Genomic DNA, 16767 nt, shown 5'->3' on the forward strand with positions numbered 1-16767 from the left:
TAACATACACTGTAACGACCATACGTCAACAATCAACGAGATATATCATTTCAGCTGAGTACATTTGTTTCCTTTCAGCAAGTGAGAACTGCTTGCAAGCATAGTAAATGAATTGAACTGAGGTATCTAAGTTCATTATGGTCATTATAGCTCGGGTGTTGAAGCGCAGTATATAATAGAGATTAAATAATGCTGGGCAAAAAACGTAGAGCAGTTCAATCACGGCATTATGAGTTATTTTGGCCAAGTACAAAGTTACCTTTAAATTGAAGGAAACCTGAAAGTAATAGTTTATTAAGATAGAAAACCACCAAAGAGGTAACAATAAACCATAAAGGAAAAAGGATGGTTAAGGATGGAGAAAATTAACTCAGATTACAAACGAAGAATTGAAAAATGTAGGCTAAACTTTTCAAGATGCGCAAATTCCTTTAAAATGAGGGTCTACCAGCGTAAATGAATTATGATATTCAGTTTGCCAGGGCAGGACTAATAAACAGTTATAACAGGAAAGAAGCTAATCCCCTGAAATAATTCCGTGGGCTTTTAGACTAAGCTTCATGGATTTTTTCGTGCAAACAAATGAAACTTTCATTGGACTTCACAAAGAAATGCACCCACACTATTGCGCTCCAACGAATGGAGATTCATGTAGATCAATCCACCATATTTGGCCTGTGTAGAGTTTGTTTACATTTGTCTAATTTCTTCTCTCTGTGTCGCGGCTTGATTGAGTTTAATTGGTTTTTATGGTGCTCATCTATAACAGTAACAAAATTGGTGTTTAAGATCTGTTTCTGTTTAGCTTTTCAGAGAGGATGCAATCACAACTAACAGTCTATGAACTGACGGAGGCAGGCCGGTCTCAAGGCAGACACATTTGCCTTTAATAATGGTAGTTTATATATTTCGCAACTTAATCTCAGTTTCAAAATCACGCTAAACAAAACAACTTCAAGTGGAAATGAATATCTGTACAAACTGACTGTATTACACGCCAAGGCAGGCGATAAGCATTTTGACAGTGATAGCCGGAATACTGACCATAAAGACTATAATATCTGGCTATAAATACTTAAACTAGCCATTACTTTTCAGTTTAAAACGCTCGTCAAGTTATGATTATGCAAGCAGCGAAAGCTAAGGTAACCAAATTCATTCTCCGAAAAGCTAACAAATAATATATAACCTAGCTGCTCTCCCATTCAAGGAGGTCACAGTCAATACTTGCAAAACCCTCGAAGACTGATTGAAAAAGAGATCTATTATTGACCAGACGAAAGATTGACTTGTTGACCTTCGTGGAGAAAATTAACTCTAGAAACAGTTTAAACTGAAAGAATCAAAGCTGTCCCATATCGAGAGCTTAACTAAGAAGCGAAACAAGTCGTTTTGTACTCAGTACCGAACTGTAAAAACAGTGCAAACTGCAAACAATGCCTTGCTCCTGAAACTCGCAGTTACAAAGTTGTCCGATTCGGGATCCCATAAACACTGGCTTGTAATCTCCAGGCCTTGATCGCGTATTTCGCCGATGTAGACGACAGATACCACCTTAGTCTCCGGTGGAGTTATTTCCTTGACGCGCGACTCCACCGCTTGGCTAATAGCCGCACATTGCGCGACGCATCTTTGACTGTCATAGTCACAGTCCATCAGAGAACTGTCCAGCTCTTCTGTTATAATGTGTTTGATGACTTCTTGTGATTCCAGATCGTCCTGGAAATCTTTTAAATCTGCGATGTCGTGAGCTGTGTTCAGCGGAAGGGTGAACTTCGGTGAGCAGCTGAAGCTAAGCCCACTCGATTCGTCTTCCGCGCCGTGCCACGTTGACGACCGCTGTCGTTCGACACAGCTTGCAATTCCAGATGCGATGGAATTGATGCTCGTTGTACGAAGACGTTCCCGCTTCTGCTTCCTTAAGAATGGCTCCACGGAATTGAGCGTCACAGATCTTTTCCTAACTGCTGTGGAGGCGCTCATGATTCGTGCCCGGCGTCAAAAGTATATATCAACTGTGTAACAAAGAACAAATTCAAAATCAATGTTCGCGCCCGGCTCTTGCAAGCCTACGGATATATGCTTGTTTAGTTAACACTGTCTTTGTTTGGCGCCTCGAGCGCGGTGTCATCCAGATGATATACAATAAATCGGTTTGGTGAGAACATGCCTTTTAATGACCCCGCTATCAGGTACAAAGACGTCAACGACCGAGGTATTTTTACAGCTTTTCTGAATAGAAATGAAAAGTTCCCGGTATTGCTGATATAAGAGGATTACAATAATCCCTCTTGATATGGCTAAAATATTCATGGTTCAGGTTGTAAAGGGACAGATCTGTCACGCTCTCGTAAGAAAATTTTCAACACAGATATTTCGGTTACGTCGTCTAGTTTCCCCTATCAGTGGATTTTTAAAAGTATTTTGAAGTCATAGATTTAGGGCATTTGAGTTATTCCGGCAGAATTAAATCCAGATGGTAGATACTTACAGTTCTTTAGCTTCACATGCAGTTGTTGCGAGAAACTGTCGAGCCAAGTCTTCTTTACAGAACGCAAAGGGTGATGTGCTGGACTGGTTGAGTTCCAATGTAATCTTTGAATCGCCGAACGTGAAGAACTCTCCTCATGACTACGATAGTCGGTTAAAGGTCGCATCACCGCCGAGGAAAATTTCATTAGAAGCGACTTTTAATTAAAAGCCGGTTGAAAACCCCAAGCCCTCAGAAACACTGATCTCATTAAAACTTATTAAAGAGAACCAGGTGTCTTGGGCTAAAGTAAAAGATCTTAAATCCTCTCCTCTTTCATTCAGATGTCCCCACTCCTTTTCTGGGTTAAAATATCACTCCGTGGCAAAATTGTTCCATTCACCGCGATTCAAGTAAACCATGGGAAAATATATACACATTACATCCTATATCAAGTTTATCGACTCATGAAGGAATTTGGGAACAAATATTTCATCATGACCCTGATGAAATGTAATTATAAGTTATTTTCGACCTGTTCATGACAAGATTTTCGATTCTGTTAAAAGTATGTTACTTAGGAAAACTCAAACACAATGTTATATAATACTTGAAAAAGTTTTCATTATATGTGAGTTTGTGCCCACCTAATAGTGCTATAACCAACTGAAGACGTGTGTTTTATTTTTATGTTCTAATTCTATAAATGCTGACACGGAGCAAATACCTTTTTGCTTGCCAAAAAACAAAAAAAAATAGCACCAGACCTTCAGGAATCTTCACGCAATCTTCCGATTATCTCACAGCAATCGCAGTAAAACGAGCCTAACAAGCAAAAATCATCCTATGAAAACAAAAATCCATTAGAAAGAGAAATCTAGAAGAACAACGAAGGAAAACCATCTGTGGATACTATTGAATTCAATGTGAAGGGTCTAAGTTAAAAACTGAGCAATGACTACATGTCATCCCCTTTTGAACAAAAACATCCAAGAAATGATATGTAAAAAGTAAAATGTTTCACGTTTTTATCCAACCACGAAACGCTCAAGTAAAGCTGGTTTAGTAATTAAACTTGGCGAGTAAAACTCTCCAGTTAAATCGTGACCCCACGTCAATACAAGTGGTTTTTTTGGTATAATTTCTGGACTTGCTGGACTGGACTCACGTTTAGCCGGGCTCCACACTTTGATAAACAAAAAACTGTATTCAGTCAGACCCCACCCCCCCCCCTCCCCTTATTTTGGGTCAAAAAAAAAAATCGCAGAAGGAAAAGCCGGCAGGGCAAGCAACGGCCCCCCCTTCCCCTCTTAGCTCAAGGTCTAGATCCCCCACTGGTCGGTGGTGGCCTGTGGTATTGGTCAGCCATGTTTTGTTTTCCTGTCTTTTTGGGGGGTTGTTGGGTTGTTTTTTGTTTTTTTTTTCTTTTCGGCCGCTATTGACTAAGTTTTTTTGTTTGTTTGTTTGTTTTTGTTTTGTTTTTTTCGGCTGCCATCAACCGAAAAACATTCAATGTAATTGAAATGAGTGTGAATAAGTGGACTTGACTTGAACTTTTCAGTTTCATCTGTGATTCCGGTTAATGTATCTTATCCTTAATTCATCTTCTTTTTTCTTTGTTCTTAGCTCTGTGGCAGTGTTTTCTTTGTCTTTGTTTATTACTATTTTGAGGTTTCCCGCCCTAAATTCCAAGATCATTTCTAACGGAGCAAGACAAACTATATCTCCTAAACAAATAAACAAACAACCAAACCAATAAACAAACCAGTAAACAAACGTTAACAATCGAAGGAAACTGACAAAAGGGAATCGAGCAAACAGAGAGAAAATTGAAAATGCTACTGAACGACACATAGGCCTTATTCCCGATAACCGCCATTTTTGTTTTTACATTATAATGCAAATCAAGCACGTGATTTCTGAGGGGGCAAACAAGTTAAAATCGGTAAATTTCAGCTGGTTTCTTCTCATGTCTGATAATGTTTTTCATATCCATGCATTGGTTTCAGTATTGGGGTGAAAATATTCCAAGTTTTACAGAATTTCGGCGCTTTTATAAAAAGAAAACAGCTCGCGTAGTTAATAAGTCAAGTTATGAAGAAACTTTTTCAAACTTAAATTGATAATAAAATCATTATTTCATAACTTGGCTCCTAAATATGATTTTGGTACAGATACTTAACCATTTAGGCGAGCCGATTTTTTGAAAAGTGGAAACCATTTCAATGTTTGCCACCTGGCGGACAACGTGGCTGATTTGCATTACAATACGAAAACCATCATGGCGGCTATCGTGAATATGGGCTATTTCCAAAGACAGGAGCCCAAATTAAAGATCAGAGAGAAAATTGTAGGAGAGAAAAGCCTTTTTCTCATTCCTACCATCAAGTATTAAACCAAGAAACAAATAAACAGCAAACAAACAAAAATAACTGAACATTTTCGCTGACCATTTGTTTAAGCTGTATCTTAGAATGCCATCGAGAACCTCGACCTATATCGACCAAGTAACGTGGCCAACATTTCCCGCGAAAAAGGAGCATGCAATCGAGGCATTTGAATCTCAATACAGTGACACCCAATGCGTCGTTTGCATGTATTCAGTTGGCGCGTGTTTTGAACAGTACGCACTCTTGGGTGTAAGATGATTAGTTCGGTAACTCTATGAGGTTCTTAGAATTGAGATTGCGATAAGGTCATCACCAGATAGATTGCCATTAGCCACAAAACCAGATTATGAGCATAACCATCGCAACATATTGCTCAGACGTGTCAGCTTGATTAAGTCTTTATCAAACACCTGTCAGTTAAATTAGCATCTCAATTGTTTTAACTGCACGTTTAAAGTGACGCTTTGTTTACACCTCTATACCAAATTAACATCTCATTTATCCAACGAAATCCATTGGTGTTGGTGACAAGTAATTGCGATATAAGTGGAAGTAAGGAAACACTTTCCATTGTCTCAGACAAAGGGTTTCACACCGGCCGGAAATGGTGCCTTTTATAGCTTTATTTAATACGTAGATCAAGTTGAACAAAGAAAATGGTTTCACCTCACTGGCCACTTTAACGGAGACGTGAGCAGAACGTGAAAGAAACACCGTTGAAAGTTTAGCCGGTAAAAGCTTACAACGACCCTTCATAGCGGGAAGTGACCTCTGAAATGCCTGCGAGTGAGGCATCTAGCAGACGCAGTTCGGTGACTGCGGAGGCACAAGGAAAGCCATCTGTGAATATACTTGAACCCGGCGCCAGACAAGTGCGCACGCATTCCGCTTCTTCAAAAGCAACCAGAAGAAAATCCGTAACTATGTATCCAAGATCGCACCAAACAGGCCAGAGTGAAATTCCAAATCCATTGCCGCCAAACATCGCCAATACCTACAGATTGGGACCTGACAAGGACAAACGTTTTTGCTGTAAGGATGTGAAGGACGCCATCGACAGTGTTTTGGAAAGCCAGCTCAAAGGACTGCCTTACGATCCTGAAAAATGTAAGAGTATGCTGCCGAGCATAGCAGACGAAATCAAGGACAAGGTCAAGGTGCTGGGCTTCGAGAGATTCAAACTGGTATGTATCGTTACCATCGGGCAGTTGAACAATCAAGGCATACGAGTGGCGAGTAGGTGTCTTTGGGACACCGAAAATGATCGCATGGCAACGTCTTCGTACTGTGGCAATGATCTCTTCGCTACAGCAGCCGTGTTTGGAATATATCGAGAATAGCGCCGGTCAGTCATCAAGTGTGCGTACCTGAGTGATTTCCACACAAGTATTGGGTGGTGTGTTGTGCTTGGGCAATGCTGACCTTAATCAATTCTAGAGTAAGCGTTGCTTTGCTTTCACATTTTTTTGTTATGAAAACGACGACCCGGATACAAAAGGGAAAATTCTCCTATCTCGCTGGAGGCTTAGTAAAAAGCTTGAAAAGTAAAAAGTATGTCTAGTGATATAGACGGCCACGATTTGCCTCTAAACTTGAAGCTACAAATTTATTTTCGTATCTGTCTCTGTCTATTTTGTCGATGCTTCGATATTCAAGGTAGTATTATCACGTTCATAAACTCTCAAATTATTTTGCTTGTGTTACACTGATGCACTTCCGCTTTTTGAGACTACATCAGTTTATTTTATATATGTGTGAGCGGCGTGAGTTTTGGCACGAGCGAATATTCACCATGTTCGATTTTCTCAAGGCTTTTCTAACACTTTCACCCGAAATTTGAAACTATTTAAAGTGCTTCTTCTAAGCCAAGTTTTATTTTCCGAACTGCGAAAACCAAACAACAACACCACGTACACTAGGCTTTCATTTACAGCAGACTTCATTTAGAGTTATTAACTGACTTGAAGTTTGAAAGACTTGAAGGTCTGACTAGATAGAGCTCTATGTATTCTCATTGTGTTTGTCTAGCCTCCTGTGTTTGTAGTGCTCTTAGCGGTATCTTTCATCTTGTACCCTAGATTTCTTAGTTTTAAGTCTTTATGATATTTGTTTGCTCGATATCGTGGTGGGATGTTAATTGGATATTATATTGGTTTTGCGAAGAAAAAACCCCTCGAGGGAAACTGATCACGCCATAAACGTAGAGTCTCCATGGAAACCAACTGGACTTTACACGACTCATTAAGGATCGCACGCGTGAAACATGTGTTTTCTGAATAGTTCGCTGTGTTCAGCGCAATGTAGAACAGTCGAGATGTTGGCAAATGCATTGCACGGGTTAATTGACCGGAAAAGTAGTCTTCACTGTGATCACTGTCTAAGTTATTTCATGGGTTTATTTATTTTTTCAATGCTTTCTTATATTAAATTAATACCGCTAGAAAGGAAAAAAAGTAGTCATGTATTAAGGGAGCTACTTCATGGTTTGCCGCATCTTGAAACGTTTGGGCTAAATCTCTCAAGTTCGTCGTTTGTAATCCGTGTTAATCACTCCATCCTTAACCATCCTTGTTCCTTTATGGTTTATTATTATCTCTTTGGTGTTTTTCTATCTTAGTAAACTACTATTTTCAGGTTTCCTTCAATTTAGAGGTAATTTTGTACATGGCCAAAACAATTGAAAAAACCAGACTGAGCTCCTTTCAAAGTATTATTTAAAGAACAGATCACAAATTTTGGCTGGTTCTGACTTGGACCTCTTAAAACAGAACAGGTATACCGTATCTAGTGACTGTATACATTTCGTAGTTATGTGAAATTTGTGGTTTTCCCATCACTTTATACATGGTGTTGAGGGGTGTTCTTAATCGAAGTTCCTTGCTGTAGTATAACAGATTTTTAACGACCCAGAATTTTAAATGGTAGACTGCTGGACAGTCTAGACGTAGTAGGGTTGTTTTGCCTTTCGTAAGAGTTTTCTAATCTGTCTGAAGTTGATCAGCTTAGTTTATGTGTAGACTGAAAAACTACCGTGCAATGCATATGTCAGTAATTGAGTGGGTCAAATATAAGTGTGCAAATTAAAATATGTTTTGTAATATAGCAATGTTGTCTCTATGAAGTGAAAATGTTATTGCAGTGACAACGGTTAATTTGGGTACTTTATAAAACCTGTCGTTTAGTGCACCAAATTAACTGAAGTCAGCGTGCCTTTACCTGAACTGTCTTCTTGCAGCAGACTAACCAATGACCTCCTCGTATGAGAGGAGGGCTTAATGTGAAGTCCGTTATATCTCTCTCTAATCTCACTGATGATTGAAGTTAGTCAATAAGCGGAAAAGAAATTCAACAGTTATTTATAAAATACTGGTGTTATGCCAATATGGCCTGCAAACAAAACTAATCGATGGCTCTTGAATTAAGAGCCCAAACGTTCTTCAGTCCCCTTGTAAGATTCGGTACTACAGGGTGTTATATTGCCGTTTTCACATGACGTCACTAAAATTCAAGCTACAAAACCTCCATGATGTATAAGAGCAGCTGAAAACTAATTTTCATACAAATTTTTGCCCCGAAGGGGTTCTTGGTTTTGTGATAGACTGCGCTTGAATTTCTAGGTTTTTGCGTGACGCGGCATTTACGTGACGGCCGAGAGAGCTGTCATGTTAGTTAAAAATGTGACTTAATTCGGGTAATTTGGCTATCTGAACAGTTCTTGTATTAGAAAAAGTATTATTTTAATGTTTTTGAGTTCCTCGAGAGATAAATTCACCCTTTTGTAGCAAAACTCAACGACAGATGTTTCTGTTGGTTTCCGGCCGCCATGTTGGTGCCCATCCGGATGGGCACCAGCATGGCGTCTCCATACAAATCTCTACAAATTTGGGTAAAAAGTTTCTCCGCATATCTTGCATAAGAAAAATTGCTGTGACCTGAATCTTGTCGAGAGTCTTTGAACATTTACTTTCTATCTTTTCTCAGCTTCTGGACTTTATCTATTGAACGGTTTTGATTTTTATTTTGATCTACTTTGAATGGCGTGACACTGAAAACCAGCAATAGAGACAACGAATACAGGCAATATTTCAAATCTGCTTCGCAGTTTCGATAACAAATTATCATAATGCTTGCGTGTAATCAGCGCGTGATTAGATTTAACTTGGTTCACTCCGGACTCACTGACTACAAACAAAAGTTCCCGTGCTTAACCCGTGTCTGTGAAATAATAATAAAGATAACGTGTTATACAGTTAACCGTCACGCAATGGGAGAGTGTCGTTTACTCCATCGCAACTTTCACCACTTTACTCAGTTGTACATGGTTTAATTTTCTTCGGCCAGTTCTGCTTATGCTCTTGCGTCTTAATCCGCGTAAACGAATTTGAATGAGCTCGGCGCCGCGAATCAAAACGAAAATATTGCTGTTTTCTCATTTAATCTCGCCTTGGGGGGTTCATTTATCTCTAATCTATAATCCGGTCAATTGCAGTTATTATTAAAAGTCAAGAAAAGCAAACCGGTTTTCCCTGTTACCACAGGGATGCCAATAGAGTTTTTGGAGATCAAGTCTAGCCTAGTTCTTACGACTTCTTCCACAGTTGGTTTTGTGCCGTTTGTATTTTAGCGCTCTTTAAAAGAAGTGAGGATTATCTATTTGCCTGATTTACTCTGGTGTGTTTGGGTCACTGAACGAGGAAAAAATGAGGAAAACTGGGGCAAGCCTTTCTCCGAGGCCTTAAACTCGTTCCCAATCCCCTCCAAGCGAGCGTTTAGCGGATCAATGAGAAGAATGACACACACTCCGGCCTTATTTTCCCGAATCTTGGCTCCTAGAGGGGAGAAAATAACGGGAAAATAAGCGGTGTCCCAGAACCCTCAGTGTGTGTAAAACATCGGGCAGTCCAGAAGTATTAAGGTCTATCCCTGGCCAAGCGGCCATTTCAGTAACCTAGACCATAAGATTTGCAGGCTTGCAGACGACCCTGCTTAGCACGTTCCCGTCTGCTTGATTAGGGTTAGCTCTCAATCAGAGTGGTAATGGAAAAACTTTAAAAAAATGTCTGCAGCTCTAAAATCTGAGGTTTATTTTCTCCCCTGGATTTAATGAAAATTTACAACACCATTTTATAGGGGATATACCTGTCAACGCAGTTTTAATCTGTGGATTTCCAGCCGATTACCGGTTCAAGTTTTATAACAAGCTTAGTGAGCCAGCCAAGTGCTATGGTTTCGTGCAACTCCCCATTCACGGCTGGACTGACGTGCGCTTGCCATTTAAGGAAGCAGCACATTTAGACTTGGACTCAGCTTAATGAGACTGGTAACCAGTGGTGATTTTTCCAACAATTTTCACAGGTTTTTTTTTTTTTTTAGCAAACAATAGCTGTCACGCAGGAAGTACGAACATGTACGTACACTGGCCTTGTAGAGTAGAGACAAGAAATATTATAATAGCTTGGTAATTTTTATTATGACCAATGTACCATAAATATATATATTGATTATACACGATTATGTAGGAAATACCAATAACCTTTTTTACAACAATTTTTTAAATTTAAAATTACTCTAAATTATAAAATTCAAATTGATACCGTTTCACTGTTTAAAATGATCGGCTAATTAAATATTGGGTATTTTTCTAGTTATCCGCTCTTCATCACCTGTCAGTTTAATACTCGTGCATAGTCTTCTGAAACTAGGAACAACGAATATATATCTCATACAGCGTTTCTGACATCATTTACAGAATGCTTTGCTGTACTGTTCCCTTTACAACTAAGAAGTACAAATAAAGTACACATTTTTTGAAGCAGTCAAAAGGCGTGGAATTGCAATGGGGTTAGTAAGTCAATCAGTTAGTTAGCCAGTCAGTCAATCAGTCAGTCAGTCAGTCAGTCAGTCAGTCAATCAGTCAGTCGGTCAATCAGTCAGTCAGTCGGTCGGTCAGTCAGTCAGTCAGTCGGTCGACCATTCTGTCCTTCAGTCAGTGTTAGTCAGCCCGTCACTCAGCCAGTCAGTCAGTCAGTCAGTCAGTCAGTCAGTCAGTCAGTCAACCAGTCACAGAAGTGGAATTTGAAAGCTTGTTTACGAGATATTAGCTACTTGGATACTTGTTGACGAATCATCGCCTGTTTCATGTCGAATAAAGCGTGTTTTCGTGCCAGTCAGTGTTAATTGGCAAGGCGTGCAGCGCGCGACCCTTGACTGCTCATGCGTGACATTTTACGTGCCGACTTGTCACGGCATTCTTAGGAGTAATTGAAATTCGTCGCCATTCGAACAAGTAATTATCTCTTGATATCATTATCAGTTTATGTGAACTAGAAAGTATGCAGTTAATTATATAACCCTTCCACTGACCAAAGAATCGTGGCTAAACATTGTCCTCGTATTCTCCATCTCAAATGCAACGTTCTTTAACCAAGTATCATTTTAACTATGAACCATTCTTCAAACTTTTGCATACATAAGTTTATACTGAGATATTTACGAATATGAACTTTATGATATGACCATTAAGGTATCTGCTCGCCCAACCTGTTGTAGCCTGCGCTCGTCAAAGATATTGGCGCAAAAGTGACTTTTAAGTATCTACCTCTTTCGGCTGTAAGACGATCCATTTGTCATGTTTCTTATTTATGTAAGTTATTTTGACTTCTTTAGTTACAAATTCACCTTTCTGTTTTGTTTGGCAAGCATTGTTGAAGTTACAAACTCCTTGTTTACGTTTTGCGATGCGTAAGTTTGCCATCCCATTATCATTTCTCCTCGTTTGCATCAGCTTTTATGCCCGCAAGCATAAATTCCTCGGGAGCTAGGTTTTACTCAGGGATAGGAGAGTGAATCGCATTTTTGATGCTCTTGATGCATTTCTCTCTCTCCGACCTCTTCTGGGCGTAAACACCATACACCGTGGCAACCGCAATGAGATCGTCGTTCTTGTAAATATACTCAGCAAAACCGTCTTTGTCAATGCCAATCACTCCCTCATCCCAAGCACAGCCGCTTTGTATGGCAGGGGCTGGCTTCAGCTTCTGTGTAATGTAGCACGTACATATAAACTTATACTTCTTCATGTCGAGTGCGACGACTCTGTCGCGAAGTATCTTGACGAGTTCGCGCGTAGTCGCCGCGCATTCGCCAGCCACATACCTCTTCCCGCTGAGTTTGCTCTCCAATACGTCTCGAATGACTTTGCTTACGTTTTCTTTGACAAATCCACTCGGAATCTTCACTTTTTCAGGGTCGACCGGAAGAGAGCGTGATCGACTTCTCAAGGGATAATCAGCGTGTGTCACGACGGCAATTCCACGATCATCGTCCCGTACCGTGGGTCGCTCTTGTGCGTCGAACAAAGAAGTCTTTCTTTTCCTCACAGCAGTGTTCTTTGCTAGAGTTATTCCCTCCAGGTCATGAATTAACTTCTTGGCAGAAATCTCAGACTCCATATCGAAACAGTTATCAAAAGAGTTGCTCGCAGTAACGAGAGACACACCTCCTTCACACCTTCTTTGTGGGTCTCTCCGCCGAATCGAAGTTTTTTATAGTTTCTCAGGATAAGCCCTTGTTTCCGTTCGTGTTCCTTAATCCGCGCTATTGAAAAACTTGCTCACGTAAGCGACTACGTTGCACAAAACACGATAGTGATAGTTCGTGTGGTTGGACACGCAAATTCACGTTTGACTTGCATCAGCAGCTACAATGTTAAGAACTTTTAATCACAATGCGCGCCTTGTTTATGACCTTTCAAATGTAAACAAAATTCCAAACAAGATAAACTGTGTCTACTTAAATGTTTGGCCCCAGGTCACTGAAAAAATAATCGCGCGGTAGAATCCTGTCTTGGCTTGTTTTTGTAAGAAAATGTAAACGGTTTATTCGCTAGATTGTCCCTTTTTCGTCAAAACAGGCTCAAAATAACTAAAGAACCACCGCGGTTTCACAGAGTATTAAAAGCGCTTCTAATTAGAGCACTTCACTTATTGCGGTCGGTCGGATACAGTAATTAAAAAGAAATGTTTGGGTAATGGCATCCTTTCTACAACCGGTAAAGCCCGTTTTAATTTCGAGTTATTACTCAACAGACATGAACAAGAAATTATCTTTCCATCTTCCCACTTTCTTTTCGTGGTGATCTCATTACCCCTAAATCAGAAATTGGTGGACGCAATTGTTTTAACATGGGTTTCGCGTCCGCAGGAAGGCAATTCACGACATAAAGAAAGAAAAAGAAAAAGAAAACAATAGTAATCAAGAGCATTGCATGACCCTTCTGAAAGATTGGCTTTCGTGCGTGTCCGCCGGAAAGGAATACATAGTTAAAGAAAGGAAAAGAAAGAAAGAAAACAACGTTGCATGACCGTGTTACGAGAGATGGCACTGACGTGATCGCGGGTCACGAAATACTTCAAAATTGTTTCAGTAAGCGCTATATCTTGAATACCGATCTCTTATTAGCTACTCACTATCTTTTCAAGATAGTGGTGAGACTAGCACGCAATGTGCGATTGTTAACAAAATGGCAGCTGTTTCTTTGCACTTTCGACTGCGTCTTTGAAGAGCATTTAGATGATAAAATTTTGAACGACCAGTAGATTTGTACTAAAAAATTAGATTATTCACTCTCGAGTTCTCAGCGTGATCATAGACGAGAGCTGCACCCTTGTCAACTATCACGCGATATCTCGAGCTCGTAATGTAATTGTTTTTTGTTTTTTTGTTTTTGTTTTTTTGTTTTTAAAAAAAGGCAAGTTGAATCTTTTCTCAAGACCTAAAATTCTAATTTGAACTTCTCATCTGCTGGTATTAAACCTTCGTCCCACTTGGTGCTTACTTATTTTCATCTAAATTAATATTCTAAATTGTGACTTGCTTCAATGCACAATGTTTAACGGATGCGGCCAATTGTAAAGGAATCAGTGTTATTCCCTGTTATTCTTCAATTCTTCAATCTGCATTGCACATAAAGTATTTGTGTCAGCTCCTTGCGAGATTTTACGAAGGTTGCACGGCTGGTCCAGAGGTTTTTTTAAATTCTGATTAAATTATTTCCGCATTTTGATTGGATCTAGTTTCGATCAATTACATGACAGGCGAAAGATTACGTCATAATCGTTTCTTCATTATATTATAAAACTAATAGATTCCATGTTGCCGTGCGTCTGTCCTGTAACTGATCACCGTGACAGAAGACGTCATAATGTGATAAGAACAATACTAAGTGTCTCACTAAGCGATAGCCCATACATTCCCATAGGAGAGTCTCAGTGGGGTTAATCGTTGGCCGTAAAACGGAGCAAAAATGCAGCCGGTTACTCTTTTTGCCGGGAAAATGGCAAAAATTAGCCATGAAAAACACTAATCGTTAAAAAAAAAAAAAATTAGACCCAGAAGTGGTAGTCTCAAGTTGTCTCGTCAATACCTTTTGTATCTTGACATTTGGGCTTGGTATTTTAACTCACTATAGCAGTAAGCTGTATTAGTCTACAATTCATATAAATGATATCTTGTTCCATCCCTGGATGGTCCTAAGACCTTAAATATGTTTTACAGCAAGCAAAACAAATTTTCAACTTTTTTAAACAACGACAATTGATCTTTAGAATGAAAACTAGCGAAATTAATAACGGACGTTTGGCCGTCCTCACGACAGCGGAGGGAGCTTATGCTGTGTTTACATTTGAGCTTTTACCAAGGTAAACAGTTACTAAGGTCAAGTTACTTAACCTTGGTAAATTTTTCCAGTGTTTATACCGGCTCAAATAACTCAAGTTGATCTTTCAACATTCGCGCGCGCTGCATTAACAACGTCATTAAATCGAACTTGCACGAGGATCCCACCGCAGTGGAACAGGAGCAAATTGAGGTGCCATCATTTTCATAGGCGAGGACCGTATTCCATAATATTGTAGCGAAAATTCAGTTGCTTGATCATACCCAGAGAAAGCATTGTTATATGCGTAGAAACGTGGATACGTTGTGTATGCAGCATCCTCCCTGGTGGCAAAATATATCGACAATAATTACACAACAAAGAATCGAAGTCTGTCGAGAGAAAGTTGTAAGTAATACTGAGAATGAAAAATACAATGCTTTCTTTTACGCGACGGATTGTTCGCCGTAAGAAGATCGAGCCAATCTTTCCATGTTATCTGCCAAGATTGTTAAAACTGGAAAAGAAACGTTTGTCGCACAATCCGCTCACCGCGTGAAATGAAATATTACGCCGCCACAAGCGGATATATCTGTCATCTTGACCTTGGTTACCAACTGTAACCATGCCTGATCACAGGGTAATTACAACTTTTACTTCGGTTAAATTTCTTTTGTCTTTTGCGGCATTTACCAAAGTATCAGTTGGCGTTTACACACGGAAAATGTTTACCTAGGTTAGTAAACTCTGATACCTCGGTAAACCGTTCAAGTCTAAACACAGCATTAAGCAACGACGACGCCGCCGCCGAGGACGACGCCGAGTCAAATATGCAATGACAGTTTTCAATTCCAAACGGAGATATGAAAAATTAGCCGTCGTCGTTCACGTTGCCCAGACTACGAAGAACTTGGTCATTTCACGTTGTTGTTTTACAGAGGAAAGAAATGTACAAAGCTTTATAACGCACGAGCACAGCTATTGTTTTGCTCATTAAACCCTTTGTTTGGTGGCGTTCCCCCCGCCGTCGTCGTCGTCGTGGTTTGCTTAAGCTCCCTATTGTCAAGTTCAAAAGTCATTCTAAAATGTTTATCGGCGAAATCTTCTCTTATTAGAATTGATATTAAACTTTTTAAAACAATGGTAGTTAATAGGTAAGGTAAAGGTAAGGTAATTTATTTTACGTCAAGAACACGGGGAGTGGTTGCCCAAGTCTCCCGAGCCAGGGGCTCATGATAAAAGTGTTTGACATACATGTTAAAAAGAAAGATTTAAACACTATATATTAAAAAATACAAAATTATCATACTATTAATATCTTAAAAAATATGCGTTAAAAATACAATATTAAAAAACGATAAAAATACAACATGTCTATAAAGGAATCATTTAAGACAAGAACTGCATTGGCAGCCACCAAGGTTTGTTGTATTAAGATGATTGATAAAAGCTGGAACGTTTGCTGCATTTTTTGCTGCCGGCGGTAACTGATTCCAAATTCTAGAGATGATATAAGAATACGAGCCGTGGAAGAATCTACTATTGTAAGGGCGTTGTTCTACGTTTAGCCCGCTGCTTCTAAGATTGTATGGCGTGACCCGGGGCTTGAATAAGTTGGTGATATAACGTGGGCCATTTTCCCTACTAGGGATTTCTAGTAACGATAAGGAGAATAGATCAATCGTTAGCCGTAGAACCCATCACCCCGTTAAGGCTCTGCATTGTTTTTACATGACACGGCAGCTATATTGGTGTCCCAAAAGGATGAAATAAACGGCGGCCATGTTGGTGTACCAAACCAATCTTGTGGAAGTTGAACTCTTTTCTTATGGAAACACTTTCTTTTGTTTCAATAACAAAGAGATTCTATGTTGCCGTGCGTCTGTTCAGTAATAATAATAATGACGTCAAAATGTGGTAAGAACAAAAAAAGTGGTGCACGAGGCGATAGCCGAGCTTGTCACTACATTTTTACTACATGTTTACTTCTTCTGTGATCTATTACTGAACAGACGCACGCACGGCAACATGGAATCTATTTGTTTTATATAATCAAGAACCAAAAAAGATGTTTATGACATCATCTTTACGTCTATCCTCGGCTCCAATAGATCATAAGCGCGAGCCAATCAGAACGCGCGAATAAATTGACTTATTATAGAAATAAATTTGCATGGCTGCTAGCCACGTGAGTGGAAATGCTCTGTTGTCTGCCATGTTCTAGATCAGTTGTTTGCGGTGTTTTATTGTTC

General features: G+C 39.6%; 3 protein-coding genes across 3 annotated transcripts; 1 reads left to right on the plus strand and 2 right to left on the minus strand.

Annotated features, from left to right (window-relative positions):
* Window positions 1-865: 865 nt before the first annotated feature.
* Window positions 866-3690, minus strand: LOC110064479 (dynein light chain Tctex-type 5-B-like). The gene is made up of 2 exons (XM_020771533.2): window positions 2492-3690; window positions 866-2015 (listed from the first exon to the last, which is right to left on the minus strand). Exon 2 carries the CDS (start codon window positions 1981-1983, stop codon window positions 1399-1401), a length of 585 nt encoding a protein of 194 aa, XP_020627192.1. The 5' UTR covers window positions 1984-2015; window positions 2492-3690; the 3' UTR covers window positions 866-1398.
* Window positions 3691-5360: 1670 nt separating this feature from the next.
* Window positions 5361-7962, plus strand: LOC110064549 (dynein light chain Tctex-type protein 2B-like). Its single transcript, XM_020771611.2, has one exon. It carries the CDS (start codon window positions 5637-5639, stop codon window positions 6198-6200), a length of 564 nt encoding a protein of 187 aa, XP_020627270.1. The 5' UTR covers window positions 5361-5636; the 3' UTR covers window positions 6201-7962.
* A 2343-nt stretch (window positions 7963-10305) lies between these two features.
* On the minus strand, window positions 10306-12601 carry LOC110064551 (dynein light chain Tctex-type-like). The gene has a single exon (XM_020771612.2). The coding sequence runs from the start codon at window positions 12309-12311 to the stop codon at window positions 11685-11687; it is 627 nt and encodes a 208-aa protein (XP_020627271.1). The 5' UTR covers window positions 12312-12601; the 3' UTR covers window positions 10306-11684.
* Window positions 12602-16767: the final 4166 nt, after the last annotated feature.

Source organism: Orbicella faveolata, unplaced genomic scaffold, assembly GCF_042242905.1.
Source record: "Orbicella faveolata isolate gen_17 unplaced genomic scaffold, um_ofav_v1 contig_14, whole genome shotgun sequence".
In the NCBI taxonomy this organism is placed as follows: Eukaryota; Metazoa; Cnidaria; class Anthozoa; order Scleractinia; family Merulinidae; genus Orbicella; species Orbicella faveolata.

Bases quoted from the DNA above. Each gene is read 5' to 3' on its own strand.
- LOC110064549 (XM_020771611.2), top strand. From the start codon at position 5,637: ATGCCTGCGAGTGAGGCATCTAGCAGACGCAGTTCGGTGACTGCGGAG.
- LOC110064551 (XM_020771612.2), bottom strand. From the start codon at position 12,311: ATGGAGTCTGAGATTTCTGCCAAGAAGTTAATTCATGACCTGGAGGGA.
- LOC110064479 (XM_020771533.2), bottom strand. From the start codon at position 1,983: ATGAGCGCCTCCACAGCAGTTAGGAAAAGATCTGTGACGCTCAATTCC.